Source organism: Meriones unguiculatus, chromosome 9, assembly GCF_030254825.1.
Source record: "Meriones unguiculatus strain TT.TT164.6M chromosome 9, Bangor_MerUng_6.1, whole genome shotgun sequence".
Classification (NCBI taxonomy): Eukaryota; Metazoa; Chordata; class Mammalia; order Rodentia; family Muridae; genus Meriones; species Meriones unguiculatus.
In genome coordinates, this window is record NC_083357.1 from 57,991,636 (window position 1) to 58,009,930 (window position 18,295).

At 44.3% G+C, this 18,295-nt stretch overlaps 2 protein-coding genes across 2 annotated transcripts in view; both read right to left on the minus strand.

Annotated features, from left to right (window-relative positions):
* The window catches only part of Rnase10 (ribonuclease A family member 10 (inactive)), a 40,614-nt gene extending 38,749 nt beyond the window's left edge, over positions 1 to 1,865 (minus strand). Inside the window, exon 1 of the mRNA XM_060391267.1 lies at positions 1,145 to 1,865. The gene's annotated coding sequence lies outside the window, so the exon portion shown is untranslated. The remainder of the gene's footprint in view (positions 1 to 1,144) is intronic.
* A 112-nt stretch (positions 1,866 to 1,977) lies between these two features.
* Pnp (purine nucleoside phosphorylase) lies at positions 1,978 to 7,970 on the minus strand. The gene is made up of 6 exons (XM_021639027.2): positions 7,813 to 7,970; positions 5,936 to 6,105; positions 3,677 to 3,780; positions 3,323 to 3,498; positions 3,004 to 3,194; positions 1,978 to 2,606 (listed from the first exon to the last, which is right to left on the minus strand). Exons 1-6 carry the CDS (start codon positions 7,821 to 7,823, stop codon positions 2,389 to 2,391), a joined length of 870 nt encoding a protein of 289 aa, XP_021494702.1. The 5' UTR covers positions 7,824 to 7,970; the 3' UTR covers positions 1,978 to 2,388.
* Between the last annotated feature and the right edge of the window lie 10,325 nt (positions 7,971 to 18,295).

An 18,295-nucleotide genomic window follows, 5' to 3' on the forward strand; every position in this document is an offset into this window, starting at 1 on the left:
TCTAGGTCATCCTAAGCTACCTAAAAACTTTGAGGCCAGCCTGGGCTGGGTGAAATCCTGACCCATACAAACAAAAGCAAGAGGCAAAATGCTGCCCTTCCCCCAACACACAACTAAAGAAAAGAGCCACAGAACAGAGCTGGGAAAGGAAGAAATTGGCAAGTAAAACAAAGGCAAAAACTCAGCAAACTGGCAATGAAGCAAGAGAATGGAGGCTCAGTGTGCAAAGTTGCTTGATGGCAAGCCTGCATTTGATTCCTGGGAGCCTCATGGTGGAAAGTGAGAACCAGCTTCCCCAAGCTGTCCTCTGACATCCACACCTTTGTACATGTCTGCAGGCATGCGCACGCACACACACACACACACACCACAAATAAACAAACAAATATATAAATAAATAAATGCAATTTAAAACAACAAAATAACAACATACCATTTTTATCCCCTGATTACACTTAAATGATGTTTTTACACTTTGTTGGAGTTGGGAGATAGTGACAATGGTGGTGATTATGTGTCTTTTACTCCTGCAGGGAGATGAGGAGTCACTTTCTGAGCTGGAAATCGCCTTAGGCAACCCTTGGTAAGTAGGGAACCCGTGGAGGAGCCAGAGCTGATCAGACTACAGGGCAGTGCCGCACAGCTATTCACCCTTTGTTTCAAGCCACAGTAGGAGCTCAGAAAAGTATTCAGAATGAAATTGGGAAAGGGGAAACCGAAGCCTAAAGCCACTAGCTTATAAGCAAAATGGTGCCTCTCCCCTCCACACAACTAGAGAAAAGAGCCAGAAAACAGAGCGGGGAAAGGGAGAAATTGGCAAGTGAAATAGAACAGGCAAGAACCCAGCAAACTCACAGTGGGAATGAAAGTGAAAGCCAAATGGGGGAAGGGGTTCTTTCATCTGACGCCGGAGAATGAAAACAAATGAGTCTGGAGAAACTATTAAATCTAATTTAGGCCAAACCTAAAAATGAGGTAGAAAAGATTATAGAAAACTTTCATTTTATTAAAATGCAAATTAATAGTGATAGAAAAACCAGGCACACAGCCAGGGTTACTTCAGAAGATGTTCCTTACAAACATTCTTACGAAAAGCATACGCAATTTACCAGGAAAAAGACCACACAGATCTCAAGCCACTTACCAGGACAAAAGGTCACACTGATCGATCTCAGGCAAATCAAGTTGCACAGAAGGTACAGGGAAGACTCAAGAGCTCTCTCTGGCTGTACCAGGAAGAAGGTGGCATTATTTTAATGCCAGTGAAGGAATGGACTTGCTAGCAGGACAAGAGCAAGCAGGCAAAAAGCAAAAGCTTCCTTCTTCATGTCCTTCCTTAAACAGGCTTCCAGTGGAGGCCCAAGTCAGATCTGGATTAAAGGTGTGTTTTCCCAACTCAGGATCTGGATTAAAGGTTAGTTTTCCTACCTCAAAGATCCAGATTAGAAGTAGATCTTTCCATTTTGAATTAAACAAAATTCTCTCACTGGCGTGCCCTCTATTTCCAGGATTTAGTTAATTCCAGATGTAGTCAAGTTGACAGCCAAGAACAGCCATCACATGGTACTTAAGAAACTGAGCATGAACCAACTTTACAGGCTTGACTAAGGTTGGAAGGAATCCGGCCAGGACAAATAGCAGTAGACACAGGGTATTTGCTGCTGTGTTGTCAGGATGGAGTGAAAAAGAATACAACTGAAAAATTAGAGTAGAGGGTAAAAGGAATGCAAGGAAAAGACTGTAAGTGGCAGCTAAGGGGAACAGAAATGAAGGATAGGGACAAGTCTAAAAGAAGTGGTTTCACCACCTACCCACCCACCACTTATGTCACCAATCTTTCCCTTCATCCTTTGCTACTTACCTCATCTCCTTAGCTACTTCTGAAAATCAGAGCCACACAAGACATGTGGTCCCAAAGCTTTTCAAGCCTTTCTTGGCCTATGCCCCAGTGTCACACCAAATTACACACAAAAAAGAAAGTGTTTGATTTCTTTATTCTCAAAACATTACGGTACTAAATTAAATCGGTACTAAATTAAAGAGCTATTGGGTTGATCTTTGGTCTCCAGTGCTTTAGGGGAACCAGATTGAGCCAGAAGAACTGCTTCAACTCCCAGATCTAGTAGGTACAGTTTGAAGGCATATATCCCAAGTGTGGTGGGGCATGGCTCCAGCTCTTACAGAGGAATGAAAGTTAAACTGTTCTGAGAAGGCAGCTTAGTGAGAAGAGCCAGGCATCAGAACGGTGGAAGAACATAGGGACGGTGAAAGGTAGGAATCCTTCTCTTTCCATTCTGCTGCAACCTAAGAGCAGAGACTAGTGACCCCAGCAAGGGTCCAAAACCACTTGGATCCCAGCAGGGAAGCAGCAGAGCTCGCCAAGGTCGGTCAGCTGGCATGCTCAGGGAGTGAGATGCTCTCCATGAGAATGGAGACAAAGGTTTCCAGTTTCTGCGCGGCTGCTTTCCCGGCTTCTAGGACTTCCTTGTGATTGGCCTTCTCCAGGTTCTCATAATCCATGACAACCTTGTTAGTAATGAGCGAGAAACCAAAGACACGAAGCCCACAGTGCCGTGCAACGATGACTTCAGGAACTGTGCTCATGCCTGATGGGGAGAAAGAGAAGGTGAGTCTCACGTGGCTTCCTTCATCCACCACCCACTCTCTTAGGTTCATTAAATCTCAGAAAGCATCCAAAGCAACTAAATTAGTGTTGAGCATACATCGTCCCACATCTCTTTAGGTTGCCTTACTAGTTTCTTACACACTTCTCCAATACAATCTGTTTCTGTCCTTTGTGGCAATTACTGATATGAATTCCAGCCACAGGTAAAGAAGGTGGCTGTACTGATAGCCTCTAACAGTGCTGATGCTCAAGCCTGTGGTCCCCTCTTCCCCAGTAATCTAATCCATCCTTCCCCAGATCCATAAACTTGCTCTCCCCTCTGCTGTTTTTACCCACCTCTTCCCGCAAGCCTCCTCCAGCCAAACCCCCCTTCTCACCAACAGCATCTGCTCCCAGCATCCTCAGTAGACGACTCTCTGCCACAGTCTCAAAGTTGGGACCTCCCAACATCACATAGGTGCCTTCTTGTAGTTCTCGTTGCTCCCCCATTTGTTTCCAGGCAGTGAAAGCCTTCTGCCTCATATTGCGGTCATAAGCATCGGACATGGCAGGGAAACGAACTCCAAACCTAGAGCGCAGATAGGATTGCCCTCAGATAAATGGCACTAAATTATCTTGCCCAACTCCGGGACAAGGCCAGACCCTTGTCCATATAGGGGTCAAGGGGACAAGAGGTCAAAAGGTCAAGATGTGTACCTTTCATCATTGGGGCCTCGGAGAGGGTTTTGACCACAGAAACCAGGTAGGTTAATGTGATCACGGATCAGCATGATATCTCCAACTTCAAATTTGGGGTTGAGCCCTCCAGCTGCATTGGTGACCACCAAAGTCTTCACACCCAGAAGATGGAAAACCCTCACTGGGAATGTTACCTTAGATGCAAAAGATCAGAGAAGATTTTTCAAAACCTCACCAACCAACCCACAAAAGTATAATACATACCAGGAAACAAGAAACCAAAAATTCATGCAGCCCAAATAGGTAGACAATAAAGTAGGCCAGTTCTCCCCATCTTCTCCAGATCCAGCCAGTCTTGTGCCCCTGACTTACCTTTGACAGTGGGTACCCTTCATACATGTGGAACCTGCCCTGCATCATCACACAGGATCTGCCGTTCAGGAATCCAAACACCAGCCGACCAGCATGACCTTGCACTGCATACAGAAAAGTGACTATGGCAGGTGTAGTGGCACACACTTTTTATCTCAGTCCTCAGGAGGCAGAAGCAGGCAGGTCTCTGTCCGCTCAAGGCCAGCCTAGACTACATAGCAAGTTCCAGGCCAGAAAAGTGATCATGTTTTCCTGTATCGCACACACTAGCACCACTCACTGGGTTTAACATACGATCATATAATCACACAAATGTTACTTGAGGTTAGAGACGTGGGATAGGAATAGTTGATGTGACCATGTAACAAAAAGAGTTTCAAAGGGTTTTTCCAAAGTCGAGAACCTCATACTGCAAGGCGGCAAAAGTGAATACAAACCAAAGTTGGAAAGGGCGGGCTCAGTACTGTAGGCCTAGGCGGCAAAAGTGAATACAAACCAAAGTTGGAAAGGGCGGGCTCAGTACTGTAGGCCTAGGCGGCAAAAGTGAATACAAACCAAAGTTGGAAAGGGCGGGCTCAGTACTGTAGGCCTAGGCGGCAAAAGTGAATACAAACCAAAGTTGGAAAGGGCGGGCTCAGTACTGTAGGCCTAGGCGGCAAAAGTGAATACAAACCAAAGTTGGAAAGGGCGGGCTCAGTACTGTAGGCCTAGGCGGCAAAAGTGAATACAAACCAAAGTTGGAAAGGGTGGGCTCAGTACTGTAGGCCTCTTCTAAGGTTTCCCAAGTTCTTAAAATGTGTTTGATAACTAACTCTTCTAACTAAACTGTGTGCATCCTTATTCCAGCGAGGAAGCTGTTGGTATCTGCTGGCATCCTAAAGATGAACGAGGTAGGAGAGCCCCATTGAGACCCGTACTATTCCTTTTTGACCCATACAACAGTCCTGTGAGAAACAATATCCATACCAGGGTGCATGAGTCATGGGAGCACAAACACTATTACTACCATTATTACTACCTGGCAGTGTCCTCTAATGGACGGCCAGCCTATATTCCTTTAAGGTATAGATCTGGCAGGCAGGAAGAGGGACTAGAATCAAGAAGAGTCATTTAAAAAAAAAAATACTAGAACAAAGTTGACGTAGCTAGAAAAGCCCAAAACCAAAACATTGGTAAACTTCAAATTAACTTGCTTATCATGTAGTGCAGCGCTCTCATCTCTGAGGGAGAGAGTGGCAGATAGGGCCAAAGACAATACTACCTCCTTTCCCTTCTCTCTTTAATGGTACCTTTCCTACCCTGCACCACACCTCGCTGCTCTGGTCTTGTCCCAAAGGGTTTTTACATATTTAGTAACAGTTTCAACTCCCCTAGAAAAGGTAGACAAGAAGATATATAAATAATAAGGAAACCAAAGTAAGTTAGTTATTTAAAATAAAAGGAAATTTTTAGAAAGCCTACTTTTGTTCTTTGCTCTCCCTGTCTCACATGGCCTTTCTAAATCTGAGCCTGAGTGTCCATGCTGCTGTTACAGTGCTATATTGAAATGCCAGAGCTCTGTAGTACATGGAGCATCTGGCTCCCTTCCCTGAGGCTGCTGTGAACCCAGTGCTCACCTGTGTTAGTCCCTGTGTGCATACATAACCACACCAACACACAGCTTATTGTTGTCATGTATGTCTGGGCTGTAGATGTAGGTGGAGATGAGAGACAGCAAGAAGACTGTGGAAACTGATCTTTATCCTGGGGCTATAGGTACTGCTTATTCCACAGACAATACAGACTGGAAGGAATGTGTGTGTATGAGTGTGTATGTCTGTGCATACTGTAGCGTGAAGACAATTAGTGGGAGTCAGCTCTTTCCCTTCAGTTCGCGGGTCTTGAAGGTGCATTTATGTAACTACTTTGTCACCAGAAAGTGGCAATATTTGAAAGTATCAGAAGAATTAGGAGGTGAGGCTTTGTTGGAGAAGTGTGTCACTTGGGTGGGCTTTGAGGTTTAAGAAGCCCATGCCAAGCCCAGTGTCTCTAAGCCCAGTGTCTCTGTTTTGGCTTTGAGATCGGGTTGAGGCTCTCAGCTACTGCTCTAGTGTCATGCATGTTGCTCTGCTCCCCACCAGGATGATAATGGACTAAACCCTGAAACTGAAAGAAAGCCCCTAATTAAATGCTTTCTTTTATAATGGTTTCCCTTGGTCATGGTATCTCTTCACAGCAACAGAACAGTGACTAAGCAGCATCCCACAGTCCAGCCAGTACCTGTACTTCGGGGAAAGTTGGGTATCTCACTGTAGTCAAAGATCTGAGGCTGAGACAACTTATTAGTGAGACCTCCTAACCCAGAACCACAGATCACTGCCACTTGAGGTCGGTGCACAGTGTGAGACAGAAGCCACTCAGCGGTGCTCTGGTAATCTTCATACGTGAACCTAGGGATAAAAGGAGCCCAGTGAATTCACCTTCTATTCCAATAGGAAAACAGCTATGAGCAGAGAAAACCTAGCAGGTATTCTAAGGCATCAGAGGACAGAGATGAGAGCCCTGAGGGAGCCACCCCGTTCATTCAACCACTTACCCATCTCTCTTCTGAATCAGGCCCACCACAAGCCTGACACAAAGCAACCTTCATTCCAGAACGTGACAAAAGTCAATGAAGCCTGTTTCCAAGAAGGGCCCCACCTCAAGTGCTCTACCGCTAAGCTGCACCCCAGCACTAGGAGGCTCAAACCTCTCCCTGTGACAGAAACAGAACCAGAGGTTTCAAGTTCCATGCAGTAATCAAATCAAGGACTCAGAATGGATGAAGGCCTTCCTGAAGGCAAGTCTCCCGCATCTTGTTTTGCTGTTTTTGTTTGAGACAAGGTCTCTCTACGTTGCCTAAACTTATCTTCAACCCTGGGCTCAAGGGAGTCTTACCCTGACTACTATTTGAGTAGCTAGGTCTTTAGACAGGAGGATTTTTTTTTAATTTAATTAAAATTTTAAACACTTTTTATTGGCCAGGCGCGGTGGTGCACACCTTTAATCTGAGCAGAGGCTGGAACTTGAACTTTCTTCTCATAGTCCCAAGTCCAATTCTTCACATCCAACAAAGATCAAAGATTGCCCTCAGGAATGGAAAGGCTGAGGTGTACAGAAATTGAAAAACAACTGAAAAAGCCTCCACAAGTATTTTTTTTTCTTCCAGCAAGAGAGCCTCAAGCCCCAGCTACATGGTAGACTCAGACATCGGGATAACCTGAGCCCAGCCTGAAAGTCTATAGCACACCTTGTCACACACACTCACAGGAGTATACTATAGGAAACAAAGCAGGACTACAACACAACAGGTTACCTCAGTAAAACAGCTGGGGCGGGGACAGATAGAGCCACTGGGTGACAAAGAGAAACAATTAAATGGGCAAGAATTTAATGAAACAGCATCCCACAGGGCCGGAAGAAGTATGAAGCTTAGGCACTCGTCCATCCAGCCACAGCTCACAGTCACCCCGGACCTGAGGTCATCCCAAAGCTACTGTAATCCCTACAGCTCTGCTGCTGAGTTCATCTGGGAATTCCCTATGCAAATCGAAAAGATTTTTTTTTTTTTAAGTGGACAGGGAGGAATGGGTGTCTTCTGAGCAGATCAATGAATAAAGATTTCCCAGCCGTAGAGGGATTCCATTCCCAATTTGTTAATGCGGTCTCCAGTTTGGAAGAAATTGATGGGCTGTCCTGGAAAGTGAGCAGTTTTCCTTCTAAGGGAGGGCTAGCACAACAGAATTATCCCCTGGGATACTTGGAGCCCTAGAATGGAAACTTGTGTTATGAAGTAGTCAGGGCTTGTATATCCTTTTCCGCATACATCCCAACCAACCGCAGGGGCACAACAGTTCCCGGCAGCAGCCGCCTACACCGCTCTAACCTGTTCCTTCCTGCTCCGGGGCGCCCCTACAGCTGGATTCCCGCGCCTGCCCTGCCGAGCTAGCCGCCCCACCGTTCCGGAACCCTGGCTCTGCCGTAGGGCTTTGTGCCAGGCCTCTCTGCATCCCCGGCAGACTGGCTCACTCTCTGGGCCCAGACTGCTAAGTTCCCCGGTCTCGGCTCCAGCCCGTCCCTCTCGGCAGCGCGTCCAAGTCCCCGGGCCTGTCACTCACTCGTTCTCCATGGTGTCACTCGCCGCCGCCGAGATCCTGCCCTTTCCGCTTCGCGGGCGACACCGCCTGAGTCTGGTCAACACTGTTAAGTGCACTGTTCTCTAGCCCGGCTTTATAGCCCCAGCCGGAGGCGCCAGCCAATAGCAGCCGCCTCGTCTCCATGGTGACACACCTTCATCCAGAGGTGTGGCAGGAAACCTCGCCTGAGTTCTTCTCGCACGGACCCTCTAGGACATCCAGCATTTCCTCCCCTTACAGACTCACCATTCTCCTAGCCAGAAAAGGAGAAGGCCCCGAAGCAGGGTGGAGAGCCCTGGAACCGCCTATCTGCAGCTCCATTCTGCGCTGTGTTATTGTGTAAGAATTTGGAAAGCGAAAAAAAAAAAATTCAAACCATAGATTTTGAAGTCCTGGATTAAAACGAAACCAAACAGGGTCTGAGTTGCTTTCCGAAACCGGGAAGTAGGGTCAGGCCTGTAACGGTGCTGACTGTGAGCCTACAGGATTAGGGGAGACAAACACATCGAGACGCAGATCAAAGTGAATTCTAGCTTGGATCCTAGGCACAGATAGGCTGGCGACAGTTTGGATGAGTGCAGAGTGCTGAATCCAACAACTCCACTGAGAACTCCTGTGAAGAAGAAAATCCACGAATGAGAACCCCCCACCTCCGACAGAACTAAACAGAACAACCTCGTGGAAAGCGTTTGGTATTCTTCCTCCTTAATCAAGCCTTCCTTGAGAGCCCTTGCTTAGTTCTTGAAATCCTTCAACTGTTCCTCTCTTGGGAGCTTTTCTCTCCTGCTCGCCGCTGTTTTAAAAACTTTTTTTTTTCTCATTCACTTGAAAAATATTTATTGAGCGTTAACTGTGCGTAAGTTTTAGTGGTGTAAGCATGAAAGTGAAAATGATAGCCGAATAGCCGAGTGTGGTGGTACATGCCTTTACTCCCCTCGCACTCAGTACAGGAGCAGGAGATCTGTACGTTCAAGGCCAGCCTAGGCTGCTCTTGGTGAGACCCTGTCTTAATAGTAGTATTAGTATCAACTGAGTGTGGCTATTTTCTGTAATTCCAGTACTGGAAAAGGCTGATACAGGAAGATTGAACAGACTGAGGCCAGTCTGGGCCAGTCTGTGCTGTCGAAAGAAAAGAAAAAGAAAGAGAGAGAGAGAGAAGGAAAGAGAAAAAAAAATAAATCAGCCCAAAGAAATATCTATATTTATTTGCTCTTTTCAAGTTTTGGTTTTATTTATTTATTTTTTTGTTTTGTTTTGTTTTTGTTGTTTTTGAGAACAGGTTTCTCTGTGTAGCCCTGCCTGTCCTGGAACTCGGTCAGAGTGCTGGAATTTAAGATGTGAAACACCACATCTGGCTTTAATTTTTTTTTTTTTGTAGACCAGGCTGGCTTCAAACTCAGAGATCTACCTGCCTCTGCCTCTTAAGAGCTGGGATTAAAGGCGAGCCCACCACTGCCCTGCCTAATTTTTTATTTTTAATTGGTTTAAATTAAGGACAGTTGTGGTAGCACACACCTTTAATCCCAGCACTTGGGAGCAGAGACCATCCTCGTCTACAGAAAGAATGTCAGGGCAGCCAGACTACATAGAAAGACCCTGTCTCAAAAAACAAACAAAAAAAGGTTTTTCACTGTAGTCTAGGCTGTCCTTGAGCTTCTGATGTTCTTGCTAAAATTTCCAAAAGTATGGGGGTTAAAGATGTGTACCACTGGGCTGGAGAGATGGCTCAGTGGTTAAGTGCTGTCTGCTCTTCCAAGGGACCTGGGTTCAACTCCAAGTAGCCACATGGCAGCTCATAACTATCTATAAGTAGTTCCAGGTGGTCTGACACCCTCACACCAATGCACATAAAATAAAATTAAATGAATTATTTAAAAAGAGATGTGTACTACCACTATGCTTGGCATGAATTTTTTTTCTTTCTTTCTTTCTTTTTCTTTTTTTTTTTTTTTTTTACAGGGTTTCTCTGTGTAGCCTTGGCTGTCCTGGACTTGTAGAACAGGCTGGACTCAGACTCACAGAGATCCACCTGCTTCTACCTTCCAGAGTGCTGGGATTACAGACGTGTGCCACCTCGTCTGGCTTGGCATGAACATTCCTGCTGTTGTTTTAAGACAATGTCTCACTGTGTAGGCCTGGCTGGCCTTGAATTCATTAAATAGACCAGGCTGGTCTCAAACTCATAGAATGATCCTCCAGCCTCTCTGCTGGGATTAATCCTAGTCTAATCGTTGTAGTTAAAGACATAAATCACCACATCTGTGGCTGCACTTTCTTCATAAATAGTCAGCCAATGCGTATGTGAACTTCTTGAGACCACACAGCTTCCCAAACATTAAAACCCTAAACTACCACTTCATTTCTTGTTCTATGCTGAGTTTGATCAGCAGGATCTCCTAAAAATCTTCTTGTAATGGTATGTTGTCATCAGAAAGAATCAATTTGATCTAATGTTCAAACTGTGAATGTTCTCAAGCTAGTAATTTATATTGCATAAAGAACTGTCAATATTGCTATGCCTTTCTTTGATATTTAAAAGTACTCTGGATCTGGGGGTGTAGCTCAAAGATAAGAGTGCTTTCCTAACATGCATGAGGCCCTTGATTACATATTCAACACTGCTGTGTGTGTGTGTGTGTGTGTGTGTGTGTGTGTGTGTGTGTGTACACAGAATGTTGGCACTGGCTTACTGGGGAGGCTGAGGCAAAAGTATCATGTGAACCCGGAGAGGCCAGTTTGGTATTAAAATACATAAGTAAGATATGTAAATATTTAAAATTACCTAATGGTGCCTACAGGGGTCTCCATTATGGCACAGAGTTTGAGAATCATGGTCCCAGGCACTTTGATGTAATCTCATTCCATGTAATGAGTAATCAGACTACCAATGTATGAATTCTTATTCTATCCTTTGCCTACCAACTATGTCATTCATCCCCAATAAAATTTCTGTGACTAAATTTTCTCATCTGAAAAATGATCAGAGGTTTTTGTTTTTGCTACTCTTGCAAGGTTCTTATAAAATACGGTTATAAGTGTTTCTGATAAGTACCTGGCACTACAATTAAAATAAACACACAGGAAATGTTGACTGAGACTATTTCCCATTGTCTCTTTTTTATCTTTTGATATACACCTAACCTTAAATCACATGCAAATAAAAATTAGTGGTTCATTTAGTCTATCCGCATCATCTAGAATCCCTAATAAAATATGATAATATAGTCATGAGTGGTGGGGCACGCTTTTAATCCCAGCAGGTTCTTTGGAGTCAGGGGCAAGTTCTCTGAGTTCAAGGTCAGTCTAGTATACAGGGTGAGTTCCAGGATAGCCGGATAGCCAAGGTTACACAGAGAAACCCTGTCTCTAAAAACCAAAGAGAATTCTTACGGAAGAGTCTCAAGGGCTGGGATGTAACTCATTGACAGAGTGTCTGTCTAACTGCATAAAGCCTTCAAGACCAGGTATCACTGGTATGTCTATAAGACCAGAACTTGGAATGTAAAGATAGAAGGTTCAGAAATTCAGGATCATTCTTAGCGACAACTAGGTTAGAGGCTAGCCTGAACTATATGAGACCCCATCTCAAAAGAACTCCTTGTGTGAGAAGTCTCAACTGTTATCTTTCATTCTCTATAGACCACAAAATAGTTTTCTCCATTTGAGATACTCTTACTACCACCATATTTCTCCAATTACTGAAATTAAAATATTATTTTAGTTTATTTTGTTGCTAAAAGTATCACTTTCGTTCTTTTATTTCATTTCTATTTCTCCATGTGTGCCTCACTTAGAGCTTGGAATAATGGGATAGACATTAAGAAATAATCCAACGTATTTGACCCCAAAGAATGGCTCCAGAATTGAAGGCTGTCTACTTCTTAAAGAAAAAGGGAAGAACTAGGGCTCATGAAAGGCATAAAACACAAGGGAGTGAAAGCCCAGAGAAATTCCCATTCCCATCCCACCCCATCATACCCCGACATCTGAATGAATTCACTCTACATAATATGCAAATCATGTTTGTTCAGTTTTTTTGTTTGTTTGTTTTTTGAGAGAGGGTTTCTCGATGAAGCCTTGGCTGTCCTGGACTTGCTTTGTATACCAGGCTGGTCTTGAACTTGAAGAGATCTGCCTGCCTCTGCTTCCTCAAGTGCTGGGATTACAGATGTGCACTGCCATGCATGATTTGCTGGCTGCAAATTATGTTTTAAATATTTGTTTTATGCAAGGCACGGTGTCATATGCCCTTAATTCCAAACATTACAGTGGCAGAGGCAGGTGGATCTTTGAGAGGCCAGCCTTATCTTCATAGAGTTCCAGGACAGCCAGGGCTACAGGAGAGACTCCGTCTCCAAAACGTACATATTTTAACTTTAATTATGTGTTTGTGGGGAGGGAGGGTACACCAGTGCAGGTGCTTATGGAAACCAAAGGCGTTGGATCCCCTAAAGATAGAGTTACTGGCAGTTGTTAGCTGACTGATGTGGGTGCAGAGAACCAAACCTGGGTCCTCTGCAAGAGCAGAACACACTCTCTCTTAACCACTGAACCATCCCCCCTGGCTTCTCAACAGCATTGTTTAGTCTGGAAGTCAATAAACCACCAACTCTCTGGAGAAGAAAAGGAGTGGAGCACATGGATGGAGAGAGGGCTCAGCCCTTAAGGGTACTTTCTGTTCCTGCAGAGGACCCAGATTTAGTCCTTAGCCTCCAGACTGTCACTCACAACCATCCATCACTCCAGATCCAGTGGATCTCATGCCCTCTTCTGATCTGCTCTGGCACCAGGAATTTACATGATGCACAGACATATATGACAGCAAAACACTCATGAACCTAAAATAAATCTAAAAATTATGGTCTAGTGAGATGGTCCAGTGGTTAAGAACCTCTTCCAGAGGTCCTGAGTTCAATTCCCAGCAACCACATGGTGGCTCACAACCACCTGTAAAGGGACCTGATGCCCTCTTCTGGCATGTAGGTGTACATGGTGCAGAGAGAGCACTGCAACATTTAAAATAAATAAATAAAATTAAAAATTATATAAGATTGGAATACTCTGAATGACAGAAGGCACACAAATTCTACACGTATAAGCCATGTTCTATTTACTATTTGGTTGGTAATGTGAAGAAAATGTTAGTAGGTATCTGTAGTTATACCTTCCTGCTACAGTTATTACTTTTCTTTTTCTTTGCTTTTATGGACAAATTTATATACTGAAGCCACCTTTAAACCTGTATTTGAGGATGGCCCCTCTCCACTCCCACTGCCGCCCTAATCTCCTCACTCTCTTACCATCAAACCTCTTAGTGAAGATGGAACCTAAGGTCTCATATGTATTGGAACAGCCCTCTACTGCTGAGCTATATCCCCAACCCTTCACACTTTGAGAGAGTTTCACTAAGTTGGCATTGCTGTCTTGACCCACTAGAAAGCCCATTTGAGTCTTGAAGTTGTCATCCTCCTGCCATAGCCTCCCAAGTACAGGTCTGCACCATCAAGATAATACTTCTAAAGAAGTAATTCCATTAAATGACATCACAAGGTGGGAGGGGCTGTTGGATAATCGAGGCTGCCCCCACTGAGGGGACCAGCCACACCTCATGCAATGGTTTGACTAAGAATGACTCCACAGGCTCATATATTTGAACGCTTAGTCATGAGGGAATGGAACTGTTTGGAAAGATTCAAATAATTAGGAGGTGTGGCTTTGTTGGAGGAAGTGTGTCATGTGGTGTGGGCTTTGAGGTTTCAAAAGCCATGTCAGGTCCAGGATATTTCTCTCTGTTGCTCTGTTTGTCTCTATCTCTGTCTCTCTGCCTGAGAATTAAGATGACGCTCTGCAGCACCACACCCAGAGGCTACCAGGCCCCCTGCCTCGATGATAGTTACTAAGCCTCTGAACCTGCAAGCAAGCCCCCAATTAAAAACTTTCTTTTATAGGAGATGCTGTGGTCTTGATGTCTCTTCACAACGATATAACAGTGACTAGCACAGAAGTTGGGAGCAGAAGTGGTGCATTTCTGTGACAGGTCTAACCATGCTACTTGTTGGTGGAATGTGGACATTAAGATCTGGATTAGGAAAGTAGTCGAATGCTTTAAGCAGGGCTTCATGGTCCATCCTAACCGAAGCACGGAAGAGAGTGGTGCTAAGCACAGTGTAAATTATGATGGCTAAGCCTCGTGAGTTTCAGAGGGGAAGAATATGATTCAGTGACCTAGAGGTTGCTCTTGTGATATTTTGGGAAAGAATGTGGCTGCTTTTTGCCCTTGTTCTGAAAATCTGCCTCAGGCTGAATTAAAGAGTTTGAATTAACAGTGTTGGCAGAAGGGATTTCAGGTCAGCCTAGTATTGACTCTGTCATGTAGTTATTAGTCATCACTCCTAAGCAGATCTATAATGAAAAGGAGCAAGGTGGACAAAGAGCAATATAAAATGTACAGTCAGAGGAAAAAAGGAGCACCAGGAAGTATACCAGAGCCAAGTCCAGTCCTCAAGGAGATCAAACGTTTAAATATCTGGGCAGTATGGCACAGCTGGGCAGTGTCAATACATGCCTTTAGGCCCAGCACTTGGGAGGCCGAGGCAGGTGGATCTCTGAATTTGAGGCAGTTTGATTTATGGAGTTATAGGACAGCCAGGGCTACAGAGAGAAACCCTGTCTTGAAAAAAAAAAAAAAAAGCTTAAAGAAAAGCCTACACTAAATGGAAAAAAAGGGAGTTGTAACCTCAGGGAAGACCCTACCCAGATAAGCTTTCAACTTGTGGAAAGGAATTAAAGAAAAGCTTGAGCAGTAAAGGAAACCATCAAAACCAGAAAGCTGATACAAATGCAATTGACGAGGACGAGTTCCAGCCCCAGCAAGCAGAAGAACAGCTTGTGCCACATGGTCCTGGCTTTAGAGTCAAGGATACAAGAGAGGAGTGTGGGATCTCCCTCTGTGGCTGCAGAAAGCCACTGAAGCCAGACATGTTGCCAGGTAACCCGTCCATGCACAAAGGCCCAGAGAAGCCATCGTGTAAATCTGTGAATGTGAAGATTGGATTGTGTTGGAGACCCCAAGATGCTGCAGACACCCGAGTCATGGGTTACCTCCAAAGGAAAGCTGCAGACTGGGTGTGGAAACCAGACCAAGAGAAAGGAGTATGCTGCAGTCAACAAAGCTGGAAGGAATTGGAGATCTGAAGACCACTTTGACATCAGGCATAGAGATGCAGAATTTGGAATTTTCGCTGCTGGTTTTTGGTCTCGCTTCGGTCCAGTGTTTCCTCACTATGCTTTCTTTCCTCTCTTTTGGAATGGTAATGTATATTCTGTGCCACTGAATGTTGTGATATGCTTTTTAATTTTAATCTTATAGAGGGTTACAGTTAAGAGATTGCATGAGTCTCAGAAGAGACTTTATACTTTTAAACAGTGTTGAGACTGTGATAGACTATGGGGACTTGTGACATTGTTTTGAATGCATTTTTTCCCCACTGTGCTATGGCTACAAGTTTATGGGGGCCAGGGAGTGGAAGGTGGTAGTTTGAATAAGAATGGCTTCCAAGCCAGTGGTGCACACCTGTAATCCCAGCACTTAGGGAGAAAGAGGCAGATGGATCTCTGTGAGTTTGAGGGAGTACAGGTCAGCCAAGGCTACGAAGAGAAACCCTGTCTCAAAAAAAAACAAAAGCCACTAATCCTGGAGTTTTATTCCCCTTCCATCTCAGTTCTAATTGCTACACTTTGCAGAGTTTGGATTTCCATATTGGTAAAATATGGTCTTGGTGGCCCCCTGTGTTTTATGGGAGTTTTGTGATGGAGACATGAAAGAACTTGGGTTGCTGATACAGCTCAGGAAAGTACTTGCTGCTCAAGCATGAGGATGTACATTTGACCCCCAGAACTCACATAAAGTCAAGCATGCCTAATTGTTTTTTTTTTCTAGTTTAATTCTGCTTTCTTTCTTTTTTCTTTTTCTTTTTCTTTTTTTTTTTCAATGCAGTTTATTCAGGAACCTTGAACAATCCTCGGACCCTGGGGAAAGCCAGCCCACAGCTTAAATAGCCTCTGGGTAGCCAACCCAGGCGTGCCACGTGGGCAATGCAGATAGGTCCACATACATGGAAGCAAGCCAGATCCTTGGCCTTAGCCAAATGTGGAATTGTTCGTGACAGAGAGCACTCACCATCGGGAAGGTGGAAGGCGGAAACCAGCTCCATCTTTAAGGCATAGCATTCCGCAGCTCTCTACAGTTCCCCCTTTTTGTTTTAGACGCATCAGGCAAGAGTAGAGGTCTGATCTCTGATATTAGAAATAAATTGGTACTTTGTACTGATGTTCATTTAGGTGTCATCCACCCCAAGAGCATCAGACCCGTCCGATACCTTTTTCTCAGAGGCGGGACCTGGGGCATCAACCCGCAAGGCATGCCTAATTGTAATCCAGTATCTAACAGGCATTTCCCAGGCCAGAGAATGGCTCAGTCCCAAAAACCAAGGTTAGGGCTACAGAGATGGTTTACAGTTAAAAGCTGAGTCAGGAAGAGTGGTGCATGCCTTTAATCCCAGCACTCAAGAGGCACATGCAGGTGGCTTCCATGAGTTCAAGGAGAACCTGTTCTACATAGGGAGATCCAGAACAGTTGGGACTGCTTAAAGAATCCCTGTCTTATAAAACAAGCAAACAAGGGGCTGAAGAGATGGCTCAGAGGTCTTCCAAGGTCCACAACATGGTGGCTCACAACCATCTATGATGAGATCTGGTGCCCTCTTCTGGCATGCAGGCGCAGACGCAGGCAGAATACTGTATAAATAATAAATAAATCTTTTTTTTAAAGCAACAAAACAAACAAACAAAAAACAAAAAAGCAAACAAATGCACTGGCTGTTCTTTCCTGACCTGAGTTTTATTCCCAACACTCATGTGGTAGTTAACAACTGCCTGTAACTCAGTTCCAGGATACTTGACGCCCTCTTCTGGCCTCCTCTGGTACTGCACATGGTGCATGGACACACTTGCCAGCAAAACCCGGGGCAGATTAAAAACGCAGGCCTTTAACCCCAGCAATTGGAGGCAGAGGCAGAGGCAGAGGCAGGCAGATCTCAAACTTTTCTTATAGAGTATCCAAATTTGGTTCCCAAAGCCCACCTTGGGTGGCTTATAACTGCCTATAACTCAAACTCCAGGGGATCTAACACCCTCTCCTGGACTCCAGAAACACATGTACATACACACACACACACACACAAAAGTAAGAATAATTATTAAAGAAAGGAAACACAGATGGACTAAAGGGAGGACAGGAGAAAGGCTCTATTAACTCTGAGAAAGTTAGAAATACTCTTGCATTTCTGTGCCTACTGACCCACTGAAGACAAGTCAATTTTAAGTTACTCATCCATGATAATATAATTTATTTGTTTGCTTTTATTTATTTATTCATTGAGACAATGCCTCACAATGTACTCAGGCTTATCTGGAACTCAGAGATCCACCTGCCTCTGCTTCCCAAATGCAAGATTAAAGGTGTGCTACCACCGTACCTCACCCAATTCCTTTTCTATTTTTAAAGAGTTCTAGGGCTGGTAAGATGACTCAGCAGTTAAAAGCACTCTTTGTTCTTGCAAAGTATCTGGGTTCTATTCACAGCACCCACACAGTAGCTCACCACCATCCCTACTCCAATTCCAGAGGATCCAGTGCCCTCTTCTGACATCCTCTAGCACCAAGCACACACTTGGTGCACATGAACATGGTCAAAACACGTATAAATATAAAAAATATGACAAGTATCTCTAAAACAAAAATATAAAACTTAAAGAGATTTCCTTGACTATCCTGACTAGATAGAAGTGAACTCATTTTTGTTGTCATTGCTTTTTTTTTTTTTTTTTTTTTTAAAGACAGACTTCCATACAGCCAGGCTTTGGCTGAAGATGAACTTGAAGTTCTGATCCTCCTCATCCTACCACCTGATTGCTGGGACTAGAGTCATGAACCACCATACCTAATTTATGGAGTGCTGGGGATTGAACCCACAGCTTTGTGCATGAAACCAACCGAACTAGATCCCTGGGGCTCTCCTTTTTCCTTATACGTGAATTGCATTGTTATTTATTAGGAAGCATATATGCTGCATTATGACTTTCTAGCATTGACTTTTTTCACACAATAAAAGATTACTAGCATCAACATTCTATCTGTCAATGTTTACATTCTTTTGTTCGCCTATCCTGAGTGTAAGTTTCTCAAGGGATAGCCTTCACAAAGAACTGATGTACATGAAGTTTCTGTAGGGGTGTTGACTGTTGAACATATTGGACGAAACAGACACTGGGGCTAAGGGTGTGGTAAGGGTGTAGCACTACAGAGCAGTTGCCTAGCACACATGAGGTCATGAAGTTCATCTCCCAAGAGACAGAAAAGGAGAGGAGAGAGGCAAGGAGGATAGAAAAGGAGAGGGAAAGAGAAG

Bases quoted from the DNA above. Each gene is read 5' to 3' on its own strand.
- Pnp (XM_021639027.2), bottom strand. The intron at 3,195-3,322 runs GTACACATCTTG...TCTGCGCTCTAG, and splicing joins CGAGGCCCCAATGATGAAAG to GTTTGGAGTTCGTTTCCCTG. The intron at 2,607-3,003 runs GTGAGAAGGGGG...TCTCCCCATCAG, and splicing joins GCTGGGAGCAGATGCTGTTG to GCATGAGCACAGTTCCTGAA.